At 45.2% G+C, this 22,559-nt stretch overlaps 1 protein-coding gene across 2 annotated transcripts in view; it reads left to right on the plus strand.

Annotated features, from left to right (window-relative positions):
- The window catches only part of EDC4 (enhancer of mRNA decapping 4), a 324,468-nt gene that overhangs the window by 180,151 nt on the left and 121,758 nt on the right, over positions 1-22,559 (plus strand). For both annotated transcript variants that reach the window (XM_029608825.1, XM_029608824.1), the window contains exon 19: positions 21,897-22,001. In XM_029608825.1, the coding sequence (XP_029464685.1) occupies positions 21,897-22,001 (105 nt within the window). The remainder of the gene's footprint in view (positions 1-21,896; positions 22,002-22,559) is intronic.

A 22,559-nucleotide genomic window follows, 5' to 3' on the forward strand; every position in this document is an offset into this window, starting at 1 on the left:
ACAGAAGATTCAGCTAGCTTGCTGAGAACCTTTTTTAAACTGAAAATCCCTCCAAGTAATAAACTCTCCCAGGCTGGTTTGAGTCAGAAGGACCAATGCAGAAGGGGAAAACACATTAAGTAAGGAAATGCAGAACAGGAAATATCCAGTTAGGAAATTCAGGACAATCAAATTGCAGCTCTAATGACCTATGACAATAAAGGTCTTGTACCCTGCAGAAAATCTAAGCTAAACATTACAATAGGACACAGGGTAACAATGCAATAATACACAGTAAAGACAGAGCATCTAATATTTTCTCTTTATCACGCATAGAATGGCAGAAAGGTTGTAGACAGCGCTCTATACATTACAGACAAGTCTTCAGAGGCTAGTCTGGCTTGCAATACATGCAGCCCAGGTCAACAAGGAGTGTACCACTTGTGACCTGGATTGGCCACTTTGTCTTAGACTGTCATGGTCCCTGTGTCCTCATGTAAATGCCCCTTGATCTCCCAAGGGTGACCATTGATTGGATACACCATTGTCCATTGGTTTACCATTGGCAGGCTTTAGGAGCTGGTTTTCTCCTTCCCTGGTTCATGTTAAAAGGGGCAGCTTGTTGATCAGAATCTACTGCTTAAAGGGATACAATGTCTCTCAAGGCTGTTAAAGCTTCAACTTCATGCCAAGCCGTGTCAGCTAGTTTCAGACAATGTTCTATTTATTGAACAATTTCAGTTTTGTCTCCATACACTCCATTAGTATCCATCTTGTTTAGTTAACTGACCCTGCAATAGGGTCTTTTGTTTTCAGTTAAAACTGATTTTCAATTATTAAATTCACGGGTTTTTGCAAAGGTGAAAATCAGTTTAAATAGATTTTCACCCTAATTTAAAAAACATAGCTACAAGCTTGCGATGCTTTCCAGCATTTCCTCCCTTAGAAGACCAAGAGTGGGACATGCACAGGAGCTAGTCCTGAACCATTCATGCAGCATGGTGTGATCATGATAGCATGATCACACCATAGGAGGAGGTTGCTGGTGAAAGAGAGGATACCAGCTCCACTGCCAAAGCCAGAATCACTACTGGAATTGCATTAGAGGAGAAACCACTGGAACTGCCCTGGATAGCGTCCAAGATGTCACTGGGAAGGAAGGCTAAATATACCACTGCTGAGAGGGGGAGCACAGGGATCTGTCCTTCTTGGAAGAGGGGAGAAGAGAGGAAGGGACATTTTGGGGACGTGAGTTACAGAAAGAATGAGAGTAGAGTGAAAGGAGGTAAGGCACTGCGTGAGGGGGAAGGAGAGAGGGGAGATGAGGAAGAGAAGTGCTGGGAAGTGGGGAGATGGTGAGAGAGGAAAGATGGAAAGGAGAGAATAAGGGAAGGGCTGAGAGGAGATGTTGGTGAGAGAAAAGTGGGGGGAGATGCTGGGAGAAGAGGTCTTTAAAATTTTCAGCTAGCTCTGTCAATGGTTTTGAAATGGCCATCTTCATAAAAAGGTTGGAAATTCCTGCTTAATGTATATATATTTTTTTACTGTTTTGACTTCTGTCCACAAAAATAAATTCTATTTATGCAGAAAACAAGTTGTCATTTTCACAGATTTTTCTCTATTTTGTTGTAAAACACTGAAAAAAAATTGAAATTGAAGGTCCCTACATAATGAGTGCTTCCTAGGCTTTGTTTGGAACATTGTAACCTGATCAGAACCAAGGTTACTCACTTGGGGACCATCTCGAGCATTAAATGTTGGCTCATGGTAGAAGTTAGAACTCTTGGAATGTTGGCAAGTACTCAATCCCAGACCAAAACCTCCTTTGCCCATCATCGCATTTGCTGCTATTCCCTCACAAGAAATGTAGATGGGGAAAATATACAACTCCCTCAAGTCTCCTAACCCCACTTTCTGCAGAATGTTTGAAAGCGCTATCCTACAATCCCTTTTTCTGAGGAGAAGCAGAATATTAGTCTTCACAGGTGGGTGATGACATCAGACAGAATGCCAGTTGGCAGCATGATGTATCAGATTCTGGAACTTTCAATAGTTCTTCTGAACGCGTAGGATTCTCTCATGTCACACAGGGCCCTCCTTAGTTTCATTTTTTCCATGTGTTGCTCTGTGGTGAGTTTCCTCCAGCTGTCTCTTTTTTTTTTTTTTTTTTTTACATGGGGCTCTCTAGTTAAAACATTTTTTTTTGTCAATTTTTAAAGATTTCTTCTTTAGTCCACAGTCACATCAGTGCCAATACCAATGTATTCAGGCAGCATTGGTTGGACCATTTTTTTTTTTTTTTTGTAAGATTGTGATTCACATCAGGTGTGTTTTGCCCAATGTTCTCCAAAGAGAAGTTGGGCAGTGATTTCATGAAGTGCCCCAAGTACAATGGCAGCAATGCTGTGCTCTGTTTAGAGCATAATCATGACATCTCAGGATGATCCACATGCAGACAGATGACGTCCAGAGGCCATTGAACCTTCTCATGGAAGGGCTCTTTGGCTTAAATATCAGAGATATCAAGGGGACCAGGAACTGCACCAGACATTACATCAACATTGAGGAAGCATTGAGCTTCATTGCCATCAAGCCTCTCGCTCTTTCCACCTGATGAAAGAGAAGGATCTTGCCGATACTGATGAAGCAATGAGGAACGTTGGTGTGGATCCTCAAGCAAAGGTGATGCACTGTGACCAGAGCAAACAGATACCGGCAGCAGCCATATGTTCCCTGTATGTACCTGGATCAGTCCAGACCGTGGGTTATGCCTCCCTTCCAGCAGATGGAGATAGAGGAAAAACTTGTACCCCCTGCGTCCCTTCAGTATTTTTCTGTCTCCAGCAGATGAAGGTGTCAGAACCTGCGGTTCCCACTTTTTTAGAAGAAATTTAGAGTTTGGGTTGGAAAGTTAGGGACGGCTTTGTTCCTGCTTCCTCCCACATTAATTTTATTCCTTTGAATCAATTTTATTCCTTTTGAATCAATTTTATTCCTTTGAATCAATTTTAAAAAAAAAAGTTTGGGGGAAGATTTTTTCCTTTTTCTCTTTTGTCTATTATAAAAAAAAAAACAAAAAAAACAACCAACAAGAACAGACACATCTTGCATTTTCACCTGGTATTGACTGTATTTTAGTATCAGATAGGTGGTTGTTAGATGTGACATGGGTCGTGGGGGGTGCAAGCTGGTGGTCCAGCCTCTCCCCCTGCGCTGCAATTCAACTGTCTTGATTTGGTGCATCAGCATTGACAGCATTGCACATTGAGGTTTAGACTATACTAGAAATTTTGTTCAATGGCATCTATGCTGACAACTGAAGGAACAGCAATATTTTGGCTCCATTGTCCATCTCCAAGTACATCAGGAGGGGAAGCCTCCCGACCTTTCCTCCTCTGCCAATCAGCCTAGACCCTCTAAGGTAATTGTGGAAAGGCAAGTGCACATTCAAACCACATCACCAGTACAACCAATCAGATTCATAGTCTGAAGGTTCTTTGTAGTATGGTTGTGGATCTGAGGACTTACCTTAACAGGCGGAGTTTTCAGGATTCCTTTCATCCATCTCCTCAATGGCAAAAGAAAAGGTCCCCACCTGAGGATCTTTCCTTCACTGATTTTGTAAAGCAGGTGTCTTAGAACATTCCTTTTGAGTTTGAGAAAGAGGCTGAACCCAGTGCAGCACCTTTGGATGTCCTTCAATTTCTCAGCCCCCAAAACGAAATCATGGCAGAGCCTATATACAATATCCTTATAGGGGCACAGATGAGACTGTTGAGGAAACCACACTCTGACTCCAATAAATGGGAAAGTGGACATGTATCATCCAGAAGGTTCCTAGATTTGACCAACAGTTACCACATTAGTCTATAGTAGTCGAAATAGCTGTCAAGGCATGAGGTCCAAGATGCACTCCTCTGTTCCCCTGGTAGAGTATCTCTTACTTGTGACACTCTTGAGAGAAAATGTTATCAGAATGCTATGCCGACAGTCCGCATAGCATCCTGCCACCTCTTTATGGGTCACCATTTCTACAACATATTGGAAAATGCCATGGCCCTCTCAGATGATCTTCCTCAGAAGGCATCTAATGACATGAAAGCTCTAGTGGACAAGGGTCAGGAGTGTAGAAAGCATTTGATGTGCTCAATCAATGTAAAATGATTCAGAGATTGCATCAAGACTGTCATAGGAGTTGGTATTTGCAGACTTTCCTGGCTGTGGACTTCACACCTTAGACCAAATGTGCAGAACAGGCTACTTATGTGTCCTGCAAAAAAGATCTCTTTGGAGATCAGGCCAAGGAAACAGTGGATCAGATAAAAGACCACGTCTCCATACTTAAGACACTCTTTGCAGTAATTGTGACCCACTATAATGGCCAGGAAGTGGTTAAGGCCGCCAGGTGCGTTTCTCTTTGTAATTCCTACAAACAGAAATATCTATACAATGCACTTAGCTGTTTTTCACGTTTATTGTCAGAGGAAATTGAGTATATATAATAATCTAAGACTAATAAAAATTGCAATGCATATAAGAATAAGGTATAACGTAAACAAGAAAAAAATAATACAAATATAATAGAAGATGCAAGAAAGTATATTTATTTTATTTATTTATTTAGAACTTTTCTATACCGACTTTCCAATAACAGAATTACTGATCAATTCGGTTTACATTTTGAACAATAACAGTGACAAGCAAATGTCTTACAGAGAACAGGAAGAATAACTCGGAAATGAATATATGGGGTTAAACAAAGAAATACAATATACATAGCCTAATATAGGCAGAGGCAGATAACTTCTGTGTGGGGTTGTGTATAGCTTTTAAGACTGTCAGGAGGTTGGGAATTGCATTTTGTACTTTTGGGCTGCCAAGGAGTTAAAGTTGAAGAATTCTTTATGCATAGAATTTATTCTTTATGCATAGAATAAATCAAAAACCAGAGAATATATATATATTTACAATTTAATACTATATTTGCTTATGTCCCATGAATATTAGCTGTAAGTTTCTTCATTTTAAAGACACAGCACTAGAGCATGGCATGTCATTGAACATCTTGCGTTACCGCCAGCACTGAGGTGTTGGTCTCATAAATTAGTTTATGTAAAATATCTCGTTCTTTGTCTGACTCTCCTGCCAATACCCAGCCAACAATCATGCTGTGCACTTTTTCTTTTTCATGCATTCCAATCCTAAGGCAGAGGGGTCCTGTCAAATGTTGGCTCACAAAATGTCAGCAGAATGGGACCTGTAGGTAACTAATGCAGGCTTCCTGAGGGCCTCACAGATTCACCACTAATGCACAAAATTCAGTGGTTTAGTTTTCTAGAAGAGAGAGAGAGTTTAAAAGAAAAGAGAAGCCAAAAAGCTTAACAAATCCTAATATATATATTCACAATTTATATAGCTCAGTCAGTGGTTCAATATTTTGGGGGCCTAAGTGGCCCTCAACCTTTAACATCAAAGTGGCTTCACATTTGCCACCCCTGTCTTAATACACCTGCCCTTCACGTATCCAGGGGATATTCAGGTGGACTGCTAAGGAGACATTCTATCCCTCAGAGAGGTGTTATCCTTTGCCACTCTGCACCCAGCAGAGTCTTCACGCTGATCCTTGACAGCAGATGACTTATAAGCTACAGACAGCTCCTAATCAAAACTTGGGATGGGTTTTTTTTTTAATTGCATTTTTGTACATAAACATTTTGTACAGAACAACATCATTACACAGCAGTAAACCAGAACATAATACAATACAAGAATATAAAATTTCCTAGCGTGTAGCAGATGGACTCAGGACCAATGGGTATAGTGTATGCTTGTTAGCAGTTGGAGACTGATCAGAATTCAATCTGACGTCAGCCCCTAGTACATATACCCCTGCAGGAAGTGCAGCTCTTCAGTATTTTCCGTCTCCATAGCAGTTAGGGACTATCTGCACACTCAAGCTTTAGATAAAATTTAAAGAAGAAAACCCAAAATTAAAAGAAGAAAACCTACCTGAAGACGAGCCCCGCTCTCCTGCGGTGATACCCTTGGGTCCCTCCCCCAGTTGAGATTCCCGAGGTGATTTCTGTGGTCCCTCGGAGGTGAGCCTCGGTCCGGCGGCCGAATCACGACGAGGACCTAGCCCCCGATCCTTCGGGCACGGCTGAGAGGCAGCGGGTGCACCCTTGAGCGCGGCAGTGAAGGTATTTGCCCTCTCCCCCCACAGCCGGAGACCGCCCGGGACGAAACCGGGAAGCGCCGAAGACAAGATAAGGTAGAAATCTTCTACTCGAATCCAGTCTCCGAGGGTCGAGGAACAGCACAGGTCACCGACCGGGACCAGTGCCACCGGGTTGATCCGCCCTAGCAGGGCCAGGCCCCGGCTATTCCAAGAGTCTGCCCACGTGGAGACTCTCCATGGGGGTCGCCATATTGCCCGTGTGCTCGCCGTCGCCATCTTGGCCTACTCACCGCGCCGTTCGCCTCCGAGCGCACATCTCCGAGCCAGGCGCACAAAGCACTTGTGCGCATAGTCTTAAGCGCGCATAATTCCTTGCGCGCATAACTTGCACACACATAACCCGCACGCACATAACCGAGCGCATATCTACGGCACAGCCGCGCACACAACTTACATGCTCAATCTAAGCGTACCGGAACGCACAAGATTTATGCGCTGACAACCATGGCACCCCCAGGAACAGAAATTAAAGCGCAAGGCCTCTGCCCAGCATGCCACATCAGTCGCACAAAGCGAGGAGGCCGACGCCCTGTGCATGCAGTGCGAGGAGGCCCTGGGAGATCCAGCTCAGGGCCAGTCCCACCCAGGGCCGACTTCCAGCTCCTCAGGGGGCACCCCGGACCTAGCCAGGGGGACCCCCCCCACAGACGGGGACCCCCAAGGAACCAGCGCCCCTCAGCTTTGATCCAGCGTCCATATCATGGGTGGAGTTTTTCAAAGGGATTCACGCCTTTGTTCAAATGCAAACTGAACCTCTGGCTGTCCAGCCATATGCTCCACTGGAGGACCAACAGGCTCCAGGCCCCTCAAGACCTAGGCACAGGCTCCCATTACCCAGAAGCCCCACCTATGGGGACTCTGACACCTCTGAGGAAGAAGCCAAACCCCTAGAAGAAGGGGAGCTCCCCCCGGGGACAGAGCCTCACCGAACCATGAGACTCTTCTTCACAAAGGACGAGCTCCCAGACCTGGTCAATCAATGTCTGACTTAGCTCGCTATCCCAGGTACTTCAGGGAACCGAAACCGAACCCGAACCCCCTGCTGGAGGGTCTTCGACAGACTTCTCGCCATTTCCCTCTGTTACAAGCAGCACAACAGCTGATTGACCTGGAATGGAATGCTCCGGAGTCCACATTCAAAGGGGGACGAGCCTTAGCGGCCCTGTACTCCCTGGACCCAGCAACCAAAGATCTTCTTGCATGCCCAAGAGTGGATGCTATGGTCTGTGCGGTCTCTAGGCGCACCACTATCCTAGTGGAGGGAGGAGCTGCGCTCAAAGATGCACATGACCGACGTCTGGAGTCCATCCTCAAACAGTCATTTGACGTCTCTGCTATGTCTCTGCAAATTGCGGCCTGCTGTACTGTGGTGACACCGTGCCTGCCTATCACAAACCAGGAACAACACCCCGGGAGAAGACATGGAACCAGCGGTATCATTCCTAGCGGACGTTGCCTCCAACCTAGTACGCACAGTGGCCAGAGGAGTGTCCTCTGCGGTGGCTGCCAGGAGACAACTCTGGCTCCGAAGCTGGTCGGCTGACGCATCTTCCAAAACGCGCCTCACAAGGATGCCCTTCAAAGGATCCCTCCTGTTTGGCAGCAAACTAGAGAAACTGGCTGACAAACGGGGCGAGTCCCCATTGCCGCGATTGCCGGAAGATAAGACAGAGAAATCAGCATCCCTTCCCCAGGTCCTCCAGGGGCAGAAGTTCGCAGCACTTCAATCCTTACAGGAACAACTATCAAGTGCCCCGCCCTACGGGCAGGAACCAGTCCTTTCGGACCAAGCACAACAAGAGGGGAGCCAGCCCGGGTATGGGCCCCAGCCGCACCCTACAATGAGATTCAGCCGACCCATCCAAGGGAAGAAACCATAGGGGGTAGATTAGCCCTATTCTACCACAGATGGGTCAAGATAACCTCGGACAAGGGGGTCCTAGCCATCATTCGGGAGGGGTACTACCTAGATTTCCTACGAACCCCTCCGAACAAGTACTTGGAGTCCCCCTGCCACGACCCAGGCAAGAGGGTGGCAGTAGAAGCTACACTATCCAGGCTACTGGCACTCGAGGCCATAACCCCAGTACCTCCACAGGAAATAAATACTGGCCATTATTCCATTTATTTTATCGTTCCCAAGAAAGTGGGAACATTCAGACCCATCCTGGATCTCAAGTCTGTCAACCGCCACCTCAGGATCCCTTGCTTCCGCATGGAAACCCTACGATCAGTTATAAGGGTGATACAACCAGGAGAGTTTCTCACATCCCTGGATCTTTCGGAGGCCTACCTGCACATCCCCATTCATCAGGAACATCAGCGCTACCTACGCTTCAAAGTCCTGAACCGTCAGTACCAGTACCGGGCACTACCCTTCGGGTTAGCCACAGCACCCCGGACGTTCACCAAGGTAATAGTAGTGGTGGTGGCAACACTGAGGAAGGAAGGAATCCTTGTTCACCCCTTCCTGGACGATTGGCTGATCAGAGCAAAGTCACCGGAGGAAAGCCGCCAAGCAACCAGCCGAGTCATATCTCTACTGGAAAGCCTAGGATGGGTAGTCAACACAAACAAAAGTTCCCTACAGCCCTCACAGTCGCTGGAATACCTAGGAGTCCTATTCAACACCAAAGAGGACAAGGTCAGCCTGACCCCCACAAGGAGATCAAAATTGTGGAACTGGCTACAAACCTTGCTTGGATGATCCTCGTCCCACAGCATGGGATTACCTCCAAGTCCTCGGGCTGATGGCATCCACACTGGAAGTTGTGCCATGGGCGCGAGCTCACGAGGCCCCTACAGCGCTCACTCCTATCACGGTGGAGCCCACGGTCCCAGAACTACACCGTACATCTATCACTCTCGGGCAGAGTTCGGACCCAGCTACGGTGGTGGTTGCAGGCCAGCCACATGAGCCGGGGATCAAAACTATCCTCCCCAACCTGGACTCTACTCACCACAGATGCCAGTCTACGAGGATGGGGAGCAAACTGCGAGGAACTAACCGCCGAAGGGCAGTGGAACGCAGAAGAGGCGGGGTGGAACATCAACCGCCTAGAAGCGCGAGCAGTCAGACTAGCCTGCATGCGGTTCGTCCACAGACTTCGAAACAAAGCGGTCAGAGTAATGTCGGACAACGTCACAACGGTAGCCTACATCAACCGGCAGGGGGGAACCAGAAGCCAACAGGTGTCCCTAGAAATAGACCCCCTGATGGCGTGGGCGGAAGCAAACCTCCAGGAGATCTCCGCCGTCCACATCGCTGGGAAAGACAACATCACGGCAGACTTCCTCAGCAAGGAAAGTCTAGACCCAGGAGAATGGAGGCCGTCACCCACAGCCTTCAAGATAATAGTGGATCGGTGGGGGACACCGGACATGGACCTTCTGGCAAACAGATCCAACGCCCAAGTATCCAGATACTTCAGCCGCAGGCGGGAACCGCAGTCCCAAGGGATTGATGCCCTGGTACAGCCCTGGCCCCCGGGGACTCTACTGTACGCCTTCCCGCCGTGGCCCCTACTGGTCGCAATCATTCACAAGATACACCTACACAAGGGACTAGTTCTTCTGGTGGCTCCGGACTGGCCAAGAAGACCCTGGTACGCAGACATGAGAAGACTGCTGGCGGGGAACCCCCTACCCCTGCCCCCACACAGGGACCTACTACAACAAGGTCCGATCCTCCACGAGGACCCAGCTCAATTCTCTCTTACGGTCTGGCCATTGAGAGGGCTCGCCTGAGAGAGAACGGGTACTCAGGGATGGTAATTGACACCCCCCTCAGAGCATGCAAGTTTTCCACATCACTAATGTACATAAGAATCTGGAGAGTATTTGAAGCCTGGTGCGAAGACCACAACATCAAACCACGCTCATTCACAGTTCCCGTGATCCTGGAATTCTTACAGAAGGGCCTGTCCCTCAACTCCATCAAGGTACAGGTGGCTGCCCTGTCATGCTACGGCTCCAAGAGCGAGAGCGACAGCATAGCCTCTCACCCGGACGTGTCACGCTTCCTGATAGGAGTCAATCACATTCGCCCACCACTAAAGTAGCCGGTACCTCTGTGGAATCTCAATATCGGGAACCGCCTTCAGACCCCTACGAGGCCTGTCCCTTCGCCTGTTAACCTTGAAGACTGTGTTTTTGCTGGCGGTGTGTTCAGCCCGCCGCATATCGGAACTACAAGCACTGTCCTGCTGGGAGCCGTTCCTCAGGCTCACCCCGGGGTCCATCCAATTACGCACGGGCCCCTCCTTCCTCCCCAAAGTGATCTCACACTTCCACCTTAACCAGACCATCTCGCTACCAACGATGGATGGCCGGAAGAATTCGGAAGAAGCCCGTAGTCTCCGCCACCTCAACATCGGCAGACTCCTATCCAGATACCTGGAAATGTTTGAGCCCGTACGAAAAACGGACCACCTGTTCGTCCTTCACAGTGGAAAGAGAAAAGGGGAAGCGGCCTCACGGACAACCATCACCCGCTGGATCAAGGAAGTCATCAAGGCGGCCTACGTAGAAGCTGGCAAGCCACCACCTCTACAGGTCAAGGCTCATTCTACCAGAGCCCAGGCAGTATCACGGGCAGAAACTAGAATGCTGTCACCTGCCGAGATCTGCAGGGCGGCTACATGGTCCTCCATCCATACCTTCTCCAGATTCTACCATCTGGATGTTCAGGCTCTGGAGGACACAGCATTTGCAAGGGCAATACTAAGTGGGTCACGGGCAGCCTCCCACCCGGATCGGGAGTAGCTTTTATACACCCCATTGGTCCTGAGTCCATCTGCTACACGCTAGGAAATGGAGAAATTACTTACCTGATAATTTCATTTTCCTTAGTGTAGACAGATGGACTCAGCATCCCACCCTTGGCTGCCGTCACGCAAGGCCCTCAAATGTTCAAGGGTAAGCCATGTTTTTCATTTACCTAGGGCATCCACGCTGCCGGGTGTCGACGCTTTCCGGTTGAGTACACTGGCGGTCTCCAGCTATAGTCAATCAACCAGCCCAAGTTAATCAAATTAATCAAGTTTAACGTTTAACCAAGTTATGAAGTTATCCAAGTTAACCAAATTATTAAGTTAATAGAAACATAGAAACATAGAAATGAAGGCAGAAGAAGACCAAACGGCCCATCCAGTCTGCCCAGCAAGCCATGCACTCTTTTTTTTTTTTTTTTTTTTTTTTCTCATTCTTGTTACGCCTGGCTTTTAGTACCCCTTAGTTCCATTTCCCCTCCACCCCACCACCAATGTAGAAAGCAGTGCCGGAACCGCATCCAAGTGAATATCTAGCTTAATTAGGGGTAGTAACCGCAGCAATAAGCAGGCTACACCCATGCCTTTGTCCACTCAGACTATGTAATTCAGACCTTGTTGGTTGTTGTCCATATACAGATCCTCTTTTCCACATTCCCCCTGCCATTGAAGCAGAGAGCTATGCTGGATATGTATTGAAAGTAAAGTATCGGCTTATTTGGTTTTGGGGAAGTAACCGCCGTAACAAGCAAGCTACACCTCGCTTTTTTGTGAATGCAAATCCTTTTTTTTTTTTTTCCACTTTTCCTCTTGCTGTTGAAGCCTAGAGCAATGATGGAGTCTCATTAACCGTGTGTATGTACATTGAACAAGGGTATTATCTCCAGGTAGTAGCGCTCATTCTTGCAAGCCACATTAACAATCAACAAATATTGAACAAGCCTAATAATTGGCAATACCTATAGCCTATGTCCTCACCGGTAATTTTACATACTCTTACTCACCCCTCTGCTTTTTTTTTTTTTTTTGAGATGGCAGCCCTCCATCCTTCCACTCCGTGAAGGTGGTATACCATTGGCATCCCGCTCCGTGAATGCCACTCCAGCCTTCCGCTCCGTGAAGGTGGAACACCGACCACTGGCATCCAGCTCTGTGAATGCCTCTGTGGCTACTGCCGCTCCATGCAGTGTTCTGCCGCCTCCTCCCACCCCTGGCCTTGCGGGCCCCGGTTATTGATCCCTGCGTCCGCTACTTTTTGTGGCTGTGACAACTCTCCCCCCCACAACAAGACCTTTAATGAATCAGTCAGTCACACATATATCCACAAGGCTTTTCGAGGAGAATACTGAAGAGCTGCACTTCCTGCAGGGGTATATGTACTAGGGGCTGACGTTAGATTGAAATCTGATCCGTCTCCAACTGCTAGCAAGAGTACACTATACCCATTGGTCCTGAGTCCATCTGTCTGCACTAAGGAAAACGAAATTATCCGGTAAGTAATTTCTCCAATATACAATACAGAATAGGGGTAACCGCAATCATTAGTTTCATCCCCTAGCCCCCCTCCCCTCTCTTCTCATATCATGGGTAGTGTTGAAGCACATCTGTATAATATTTTTTTCAGGCTAAGAAGTACTCCATACTAAGATATGAGCAATATATATTGTAATGGAAATCGACTTTTCTGTACATCCTCCATATCCTCTCCTCTCTCCCTTTATCTCGGAGATAACCAATCCCGTAAAGGTTGTCATATCTTTAGAAGTTTAATATTGTGATATGACCAAATCTTGAGTAATCTTGACCGGAGACTCTACTCAGGTGGGAGATAGCAGAGCAAGTTCGCATCTAGCTGCCATAATAAGATGACTGTTCTAACAACTGAAAATGATATATTCAATTACAATTCAACAACACAACATCATATATGGAAACTAGATTCTGAATTTATGTAAATGAAAATCTCATAAATTGTATTACTTTTTATCTCATAAATTGTAATACAATTTATGAGATTTCAATTTACATAAATTCAGAATCTAGTTTCCATATATGATGTTGTGTTGTTGAATTGTAATTGAATATATCATTTTCAGTTGTTACAACAGTCATCTTATTATTATGGCAGCTAAATGTGAACTTGCTCTGCTCTGGAGATCTGGAATCTCCCACCTGAGGAGAATAATAAGATGAGCAATTTTCCACTGCTCAGGTGCCCCAGCAAAAAGGTAAGTTTAGGACAGTGGTTCTCAACCCTGTCCTGGGGACCCCCCCAGCCAGTCGGGTTTTCAGGCTATCCACAATGAATATGCATGAGAGAAAATTTGCATACACTGCATCCATAACATGCAAATTTCCTCTCATGCATATTCATTGTGGATAGCCTGAAAACCCGACTGGCTGGGGGGGTCCCCAGGACAGGGTTGAGAACCACTGGTTTAGGAGAATATTCACCTAACACTTCCTGTACAATCTGTTGAATGGATTCCCAATATAACTTTATTTTGGGACAGATCCACCACATATGGTAAAATGTTCCAATCATGCCACATCCCTTCCAACACCTTGAGGTAGGGTAGGATAGGATCAAATTTATGTAAATGCTCCGGAGTATAGTACCATCTAAACAATAGCTTGTAGCAGTTCTCTGCTAGAGGGGTATAAGGAGAACCTTTCTTTGTGGCTAAGAAGATAGAATCCCATGCTTCATCAGATAATGTTGTACCTACTTCGGCCTCCCATGCCTGCATGTAGACTGGTTTATTCAGAGGATCCTTATTGATATAATTATATACCTGGGAGATCGCTCTCTTAAGGGTATTCGCTTGATCACACCAATTCTCCATTTGTGTCTTGCCCTTTGAGTTCTCGACTAATATGTTCAGTTTGGAAAAAATGTCGAATCTGGAGATAAGGAAAGATATCCCTCGGAGCTAAGTGGTGGATATCCTGCAATGTGGGGAAGGGTATCAGTGCCTCCTGCGCCCATAGATGCCCTAAATATTTTATACCTTTCTCATCCCAAGCATCAACATACTGTAACCTCACCATAGTAAGAAGGGCTTATTAGTAAAAATACCTGTTAAAAAAATATTTTCTATCCCCTACTAATGATCTCCTCCATTTCTCCCATATTGCAAGGGTAGTTTTGACTGGCAATGTGATGAATTTAAGTGGGATCCAAGATTGCTTTGGTTGCCACAAGAGAGCTCTAAGAGGCATACTGCCCGCCATGGTCTGTTCAATATCCATTCCCCCCCCCCCCCCCCCCCATTGTTTGTGCTCTCCTTTCCGATGCCAATCGAAAACCACCCTTATTTGTGCTGCCATAAAATTCCAGCATAAACTTGGGACTCCCAGCCCCCCTCTCATTTTGGGTCGAAACATAAGTTTGTGATACCCTCTGAGGTCTCAGTTTCCAAATGTAGGAGAAAAAACTTTTTATGGGTTTTGACTGGATTCAAGAAAACATAGCCAGCATTCCAGTGTCTGTTCTGGGGAACTTGTGTATGTTGGGAGGGAGAAGGGGGTTTGGGAGAGGAGGCCAAGATTTTGCTTAAACTATTAAGCTAGTACAACCTCAGACAGCTTTGTTCCCACCATCATTCAAAACTGATATAGATTTCATTTATTGGAAAATCTGCCAAATTGCTCAGCTAGTAGCTATCACTGCATTTCTCAGCATCAGAAACTATTGCTAAAGGAACTCTTCTCTTTCTGGGTGACCAAAGCAGTGAAGCCCATCCTACCAGAGGAAAGGGGGTTGGGAACTTTTCTTCAAATATTTCTTGATACCAAAGAAAATGGGCGCACTCTGTCCTATCCTAGACCTTGAATAAGAATTTTTTGCAAGAAAAGTTCAAGATGGTTTCCCTGGGCACTCTAATTCCTTTTCTTCAAAAAGTATTTCCAAGTCGCAGAAAGTATCTCAGATTCGTAATAGGAAAGCACCACTTCCAGAACTGCATTCTACCTTTCAGCCATGTATCTGCACCACAAGTATTCACAAAATGTTGTCTAGCAGTGGTTGCGATGCACCTATGCGTACATGGGATGCATGTGTCCCTATCTGCATGGTTGGCTAGTCAACAGCACATCTGAAAAAGGTGCTCCCAAACCAATGGGCAAAACCATTTGGGTGCTGGAGTTGCTAGGATTCATCATAAATTATCCCAAATTCTACTTGAGGTCCTCACTTCAGTTGGAGCTCATAGGACCTCTGCTAAACATGTCTCTGGCAAAAGCCTTCCTTTTGTTCAAGAGGATCATCACATTTGTCTACTGTGGAAGAAATGTCAGCAGACATCAGCATGAGACTTGAGGATGTTGGGTCTAATAGTATACCCAACACCCTTGGCACATCTCTGCATGAGACAAACCCAGTGGACACTAATAATATAGTGGCTTCAAACAACTCTGTCTCAGACAGCATCTGCATCCCAATAGCTTAGGGACTCTCTATTCTGGTGGCTTATTCAGTCAAAAGTCACAAAAGGAATTCTCTTCCATTTCCTTCCTGGACTAGGGAGCTCATGTACAAGGGTTCCACACCCAGTGGCTTTGGTCCACTCAAGAACGTCTTTATCAGATAAATTTCCTAGAACTAAGGGCAATCCTGAGGGCTGTAAAAGCTTTCAGAAATCAGTTGGCCAATAAAATCTTCCTAGTTCAAATAGACAACCAGATGTCTATGTTCGACCTAGAAAAAGCAGGAAGTGTTAAGGAGGAGGGCAGTCTTTCAGGGGATAACCCACAGAATCACTTACCTGCCAGACAAGCAGAATGTCCTAGCAGACATTACCTGGAACTGTATGTGTGGTACTTAGACAAGAGGATAACAAAGATATTCCACAAATGGAGAACATCTGATATAGATCTGTTTGTGTCTCCTGTGAACAAGAAAGTCAATGAATCTTATTCAAGAAGGGGATTCAAAAGACAAACTAGCCTCTGACTTCTTCCTGGCTTGGTAGTCTTATATATACATATCTGCAGATCTCTCTAGTAACAAAAACTCTCCTAAAACTCAGACTAGAGGGACCATGATTTTCATAACCCCTTTTTGGCCAAGACAGGTTTGGTTCCCACTTCTTTGAGACTTGTCCATCAGGGATCCAGTTTAGTTGAGGAATGTTCCCACACTTACCATGCATAATCAGGCAACATTACTCCATCCCAACATTGGGTCCCTAGCATTCACAGCATGGAACCTGTCCAATGAAGTATTTCAGATCCTTCTGTCTTCTTTGATGTTGACTTCTGTTGTGAGAGAGACCCTATATCTGTTCTTCTGTTCCACACAAAAACAGCTTTACATCTGAGTCTGGTCTCAAGACTCACTCTTAGGGCTCATCTCTGTGTAACTAATTCTAATCACCTCCATGAAGAAAGAAAATCCATCGCTTTGCAGCCTTTAGTTGTCAAATTCATGCACGATTTGCTTTTGTTGAAGCTTCTCATCATACTTTACCATTTTGTCTTGGAATCTTAACATGGTACTTGTTAGTTTCGCCTACTATGCAGCCTCCCTGCCAACAGAGGTCTTCAGCGAGCCTCACTTATAGCTGCACTATCCATCTCCTTGCTGACCACCTGACTCATCAGTTCCAGCGCTACTTAACCCTGCTTGTCCATTCCCTCAACGTCTCTTCATTGAGTCACCTTGGCTTCTTGACCTGGCCATCCCTGCCTTATCTTTCCTTGCCTTGCGGCCTACCCAGGCCTTCTGCCTCGCTCAGTGCTGCCATGGTCTTTCCTGTCCTACCTTACAGTCTTCGTGCCTTCTACATTTTCCTAGCCAGCCTTGAGCCTTTCTGTTTATTGTTGGCTGTTCTCCCTAGATCTTCCCTAGTCGTGTCCTTGTCTTTTGGTCCTAGCCTGTACCTTATCCCAGTTCCCAGCCTGTATCATGTCCCAGTCCTGCCTATATCCAGCTTCTGTCTGCCTTTAGTACCAGCCTTGCCTGCAGCCCTGCCTGTATCTGAATCCAGCACTAGCCATGATTATCTCCAGAAAACAAGTTCTACTGACCCCCAGAATCCAAGGGCTCAACCTTCAGAAGAGGGGTTTGGCTAGGCAGAAGATCACTTCCAGACCTGCCCTGTACTACTTCTGTAGGGATGATCCCTGACTCCAGTCAGACTGTGACAGTATTACTGACAGCTGATGAAAGATTCCTTTGAGCCATTAGGCTCTTGTGAGTTTAAGTACCTGCCCTAGGTGGTTATATTTTTGAAGTGGCAGTACCTTTGGCTTGCAGAGTCAATGAGGTCCAAGCCCTAGTGATTTATCCAACTTACAGTTTTTTCTTAGTGGTTCTGCATGTGCATCCCAAATTGTGCCAAAGATAGTGTCACTTTAACCAGTCATTTATCTATTCAGTATTTTTTTCCAGGCCACATATCTACAAAGGTGATCAGGCCTTACACATTCTGGACTGCAAGAGCACTTTAGCTTTCTATCTGGAGTGGACTGAAGCCCTTAGAAAGTCCACCTATCTTTTTGTTTCTTTTGAGCTGCTGTAGCCAAATGCACACTGTTTGATTTAATAGCAGATTGCATCCCTTTCACTTTTACACCCAGGCAAACTCGACTCTGGAAGGGGCATGTCAAGGCTCTCAGTGTCAGAGCCTTGTCAGTGTCTGTGGCCCACCAAACATCTGACTCTGTGTAAGAGATCTGCAATACTGTGATCTGGAATTCAGTCCACACGTTCATATGTCATTGCTGTTTGGAAAGGGACTCTGATGTGACAGTAGGTTTAGTCATTGTTATCGATCTGCTGCTCAGAGTTAGCAATCTGTTATCGAGCTCTTCCTGTAGAAGGAGGAGTTAGCAGTCTGTTATGGATCTCCTCCTGGAGAGGGAGGAGTTAGCAATCTGTTATCAATCTCCTGCTGCTAGGAGTAGCAATCTGTTATAAGTCCGCCAGGGAGTTAGCAATCTGTTATGGATCACCCTGCCAAGGGGAAGAGCTAACAATTGTAATACTCCATAGGCAGAGTTAATGATCTGTGGTGGGTTGGCTTCCCACAGAGTGGCAGTCTGTATAATACTGCTCTAGTAGTATAAGGAATGAACACTTAAGGTAAATTGGTGAATCCCTGGGCCGATGGCAAATGACAGCGCCCCCAGGAGGATATCCTGAGAGGGACCACCGGCTAGGCTGGAGTATGGAGACAAACACAGAGAGTTCTTTATTAGAAATTCTTTATTAGAACCACCAGAGGTGGCAGTTGTGAGCTGATATGTCCGGCAGGGCTGAAGTCCCTCAGATACTGGAATTGCGGTCTCTGGGTTGCAGAGCTGAAGAGAGAGACTATAGGTAGTGAATAGACAGGGTATGCTGGATACATAAAAAGTAGTAGATACACTCACAATTGTAGATATCTGTAATGGCTTCTATGCAACAGAGAGTCTTCAGTATTTCAGGAACAGGAGCCGTAGGCGAGTGCGGGTTCCTATATGCAGTCTGGAATGAGAACTCACAATATCTGTGTATGAGATGGCTTCTGATATAGAAGAGAGTTGAAAAGGGATTTAGGAACATGGGTCCTCGTGGAGCGTGTACCAGTTCCTATCTGCAATAATGACTCACGATCTCCGTACCTGCGATAACGTCTTAGACTGAAGAGAGTCTTCGGAGATTAGGAACATAGGCCCTCGTGGAGCGAGTACTGGTTCCTATCTGTAATAGAACTCACTGTGTTCACGTCTGCGATCGCTTCCAGGTAGTAAGGAGCCTTCTGAGCATTCAGGGACGTAGGCCCTCGAGGAGTGAGTACCGGATCCCGTCTTAGCAATCTGAAATTAAGAAGAGAGAGCGGGTACCCCTAGGTAAGTTTGTGGAGGTAGAGCAGCGGAGAAAATTCCCCTTGCTAACTCGATTTGTAGTTGCAAACAAAGACCTTTTAAGGTGGAAGCGGATGGCGTCACCACGGGGGGATGCCCCCGATGTTCGCGCCCTTGCCAGTACAAACTCTGGAGCGCGCGCGCCCTTACGTCATCAGGAACATGGCGGATCCGCAGCGTCAGGCCAGCCTGGGGATACCAGGGAGAAGTGGCGAGGAGAAGCCGCGGCAGCATCTGTCCGTCAGACCCGAAGGGAGTCACCACTAAGGTAGAGAGGGTGGAGCGAGGGCGAGAACAGGCACGAACACAAGTCAATCTGTCCTGAAAGACTTGTTTGAGCTTTAGGATACAACTCCATCCCCCTAAGGGGCTATTCTTTTTATTTGCATGTTGCTAACAAAATCACTGGCACTATAAATATTGTTTTTCCCATTTTTTGTTAGATACCCTGTAGCTAGAGATTGAGAAAGTTGTTACTTATCTGTAGTGGGTGTTTTTTTTTAAGGATAATAGGATTTAAATCCTTACATAATCCGCCTACCTCCTCTGCGAAGCTAACTCCTATATTAGCTAAATTATGGAACTGAGGTCCACTCTGACCCACTCCCACAATTGCTTGGATACTGGCCAATGCTGCACATGCTCAGAAGAGCTGCTGGTAGTTTTTGAAACTGTGAAGTCATGCTGCCAACTGTCGGCTGTTATCACCCACCTGTGAAGACCTGCATCTTGCTATCTTCAGAGAACACCTGCTATACAAGTAAGGCCAAACGACTGCCAGCATGGTTAGAAAGTGAGGTGAAAGAAACTATTTTATCCAAAAGATCTTCATTCAAAAAATGGAAGAAGAGTCCATCAGAGGAAAACAGGATAAAGAATAAGCATTGGCAAACTAAATGTAAGACGTTGATAAGACAGGCTAAGAGAGAATTTGAAAAGAAGTTGGCCTTAGAGGCAGAAACTCATAATAAAAACTTAAAAAAAATATATCCAAAGCAGAAAGCCTGTGAGGGAGTCGGTTGGACCTTTAGATGATCGAAGTGTTAAAGGGGCACTTAGAGAAGATGAGGCCATTGCGGAAAGACTAAACAAATTCTTTGCTTTGGTGTTTTCTTGAAGAGGATGTTGGAGAGATACCTGTTCCAGAGACTGTTTCAAGGGTGATGATTCAGATGAACTGAAGCAAATTATGGTGAATCTGGAAGATGTAGTAGGCCACGTTGACAAATTGAAGAATAATAAATTGCCTGGACCGGATGCTATATACCCCAGGGTTTTGAAAACTCAAATATGAAATTTCAGACCTATTAGTAAAAATGTGTAACCTATCATTAAAATCGTCCTTGTACCTGAAGACTGGAGGGTGACCATTGTAACCCCAATATTTAAAAAGGGCTCCAGGGGTGATCCAGGAAACTATAGACCGGTGAGCCTGACTTCAGTGACAGGAAAAATCGTGGAAACTGTTAGATAGTCCTGGTTTAATGGAATATACAGCAAGCATAGATTTACCCAAAGGAAGTCTTATCTCACAGATCTCCTGCATTTTTATGAATAAATGTGAACAAAAGTGAGTCGGTAGATGTGGTGTATTTGGATTTTCAGAAGGTGTTCAAAAAAGTCCCTCATGAGAGGTTTCTAAGAAAACGAAAAAGTCATGGGATAGGAGGCGATATCCTTTTGTGGATTGCAAACTGGTTAAAAGGCTTTAGATCAGACTCTCATCACAGAACTGTGCTGCACAACCCCTAACTTTAATTCTTTCTTTATGTCACTCAAGAATTATCTTGCATTTCATCCGTCTAAGTTTCCATCCAAACTCATCAAGGAATATGGTCATGCTCCCCCTGTTATCTTCTGTGCTCACATGTGTGTTCACAAATGGAAAGCTGGTGTGTATTCTACGAAAGCATTGCAAAACAAAGATCCTTATGCCTTTTTTGCCCTCTCCCTCTGCCTTTGGGACATGGCTTTTTTGTGAAAGAATAATTTGCCGTGTTCTTAACTGTTGCCTCTCCTCTGCTAGTTGTTTCAATACCCTATTTATAGCTATGAGCCTACCAAATGGGTTTTCTGTCTGTAAGTTGAATTCTGGTGTTTAGGGTTTGTTTCTTTGGCCTGCCAATTTTGTTCTGCTTTGGGTTCTGGCTAATTTGAAACTATCCTCTATTTTTTTTTTATTTAAAAATGTTTGTATACCACCTTTCCAATTCAAAGAATTAATCAAAATGGTTCACAATAAACATACATAATGTTAAAATAAACATAAAAACATTCAATAAAATAAAAATAAAAATACAAATTAAAAAAAAAGTTATACCTCATAAAACAAAAAACAAGGTGAGTCTGTAATTAGGTTGAAATATGAAAGTGTATCGAGTGATGAAGCCTTCATTCTCAGCTATCTGTGGGGTTTCAACATTTTTACTGTTCCCAACCTCTCACAGTGAAGCCTGGTAATCATAGAAACACTCCTTAATCAAGGGCCACAGAACATCTTTTGACAGAATCTGGAATATGTTTGCATAGAGCTTAGTCTAAGAAATTGATCTTAGAATGGTTTCATGACAGTGCAGTGCAGCACCAATCCTCCATTCTTTAATAAATGTATTACCAGATATATTTGCACAATGTTTGTATAAGTGTTCTGGATTATATAGCCTTTCTTGATTGTATTGAAGCTTCCATATTGATGAGATGCATTGAGTTTAGGTAGACTAGGCTAATCTATTTTCTTTGACCCTCTTTTCTACTCATCTCCCATTTATGATAACATTCTTCCATGCAAGAAAATGCATCACTGCTTTATCTGGAGCCCAGTCACAGTGTAGCAATAGGTGCTCTTAGCTGAACCAAGGCCCGAGACCTCATAGTCAAAACTTTTCAATGGATTATTAATGAAGCTCTCAGGAAAACCCCAATACAGATCCACTCTGTACAGGATAACTACCAACAACTTGGTTCTCTTCTTCTGGTTATTTAAATTCAACTGATTATCCCTTTATCCCTTCCTGTTTTATCTATATTTTTTTAATGCTTGACTGTAATATTTGTTTCAGTCCCAGGGATGAAGTTCAAGAGAAACACAAAAGCTCTTCTTTCCACCGGCACAGCTATCATATGCTGCAGCACCATGACAGCCAGGATGCCAGCACCGAGCAAAGGTAATGGGGCACAGAAGAAACTGAAATGAGCACAATTCTTTAACTCACTAATGCAGATCAGTCTATGCTGTCAAATTAGTAAGCATAGTGGGATCCCCTTTGAGTAAAAAGATATTTAAACTAAGGAGAGCTCGGACAGTACCATACATTTTTCTGACAACAAGCAGTTCACCATAGTAGCACACTTTGCTCATGTGACTCTGTTCGGTGACAGATTATTCCAAGCTTTCTGGAAAAGTATAAAAAATTTTCACTGCTCAGCTGTGGTAGTTTTTGCAGTGCTTTAGTCCCAGAACTCCCATCAGAATAGACAGAAACTGAAGGGAGCTGCTGGACTGCAAATATATTATATATAAACCAATGTATATATGTGTATATATGTATATGTATGTATATGTATATATATGGATATGTATATACACACACACCTCTGCAGTGACAACCCACCAGTATTCTCCGTCTCCAGCAGATGGTGGACGTGCATCTCCCTACTGGGGATTGCTTCAAGTTTTAGAAGGAAAAAGAAGGAAATTTAATTCGTCCTGCTCTCCTGAGGTG

The sequence above is a fragment of the Rhinatrema bivittatum genome, chromosome 7, assembly GCF_901001135.1.
Source record: "Rhinatrema bivittatum chromosome 7, aRhiBiv1.1, whole genome shotgun sequence".
Taxonomy (NCBI): Eukaryota; Metazoa; Chordata; class Amphibia; order Gymnophiona; family Rhinatrematidae; genus Rhinatrema; species Rhinatrema bivittatum.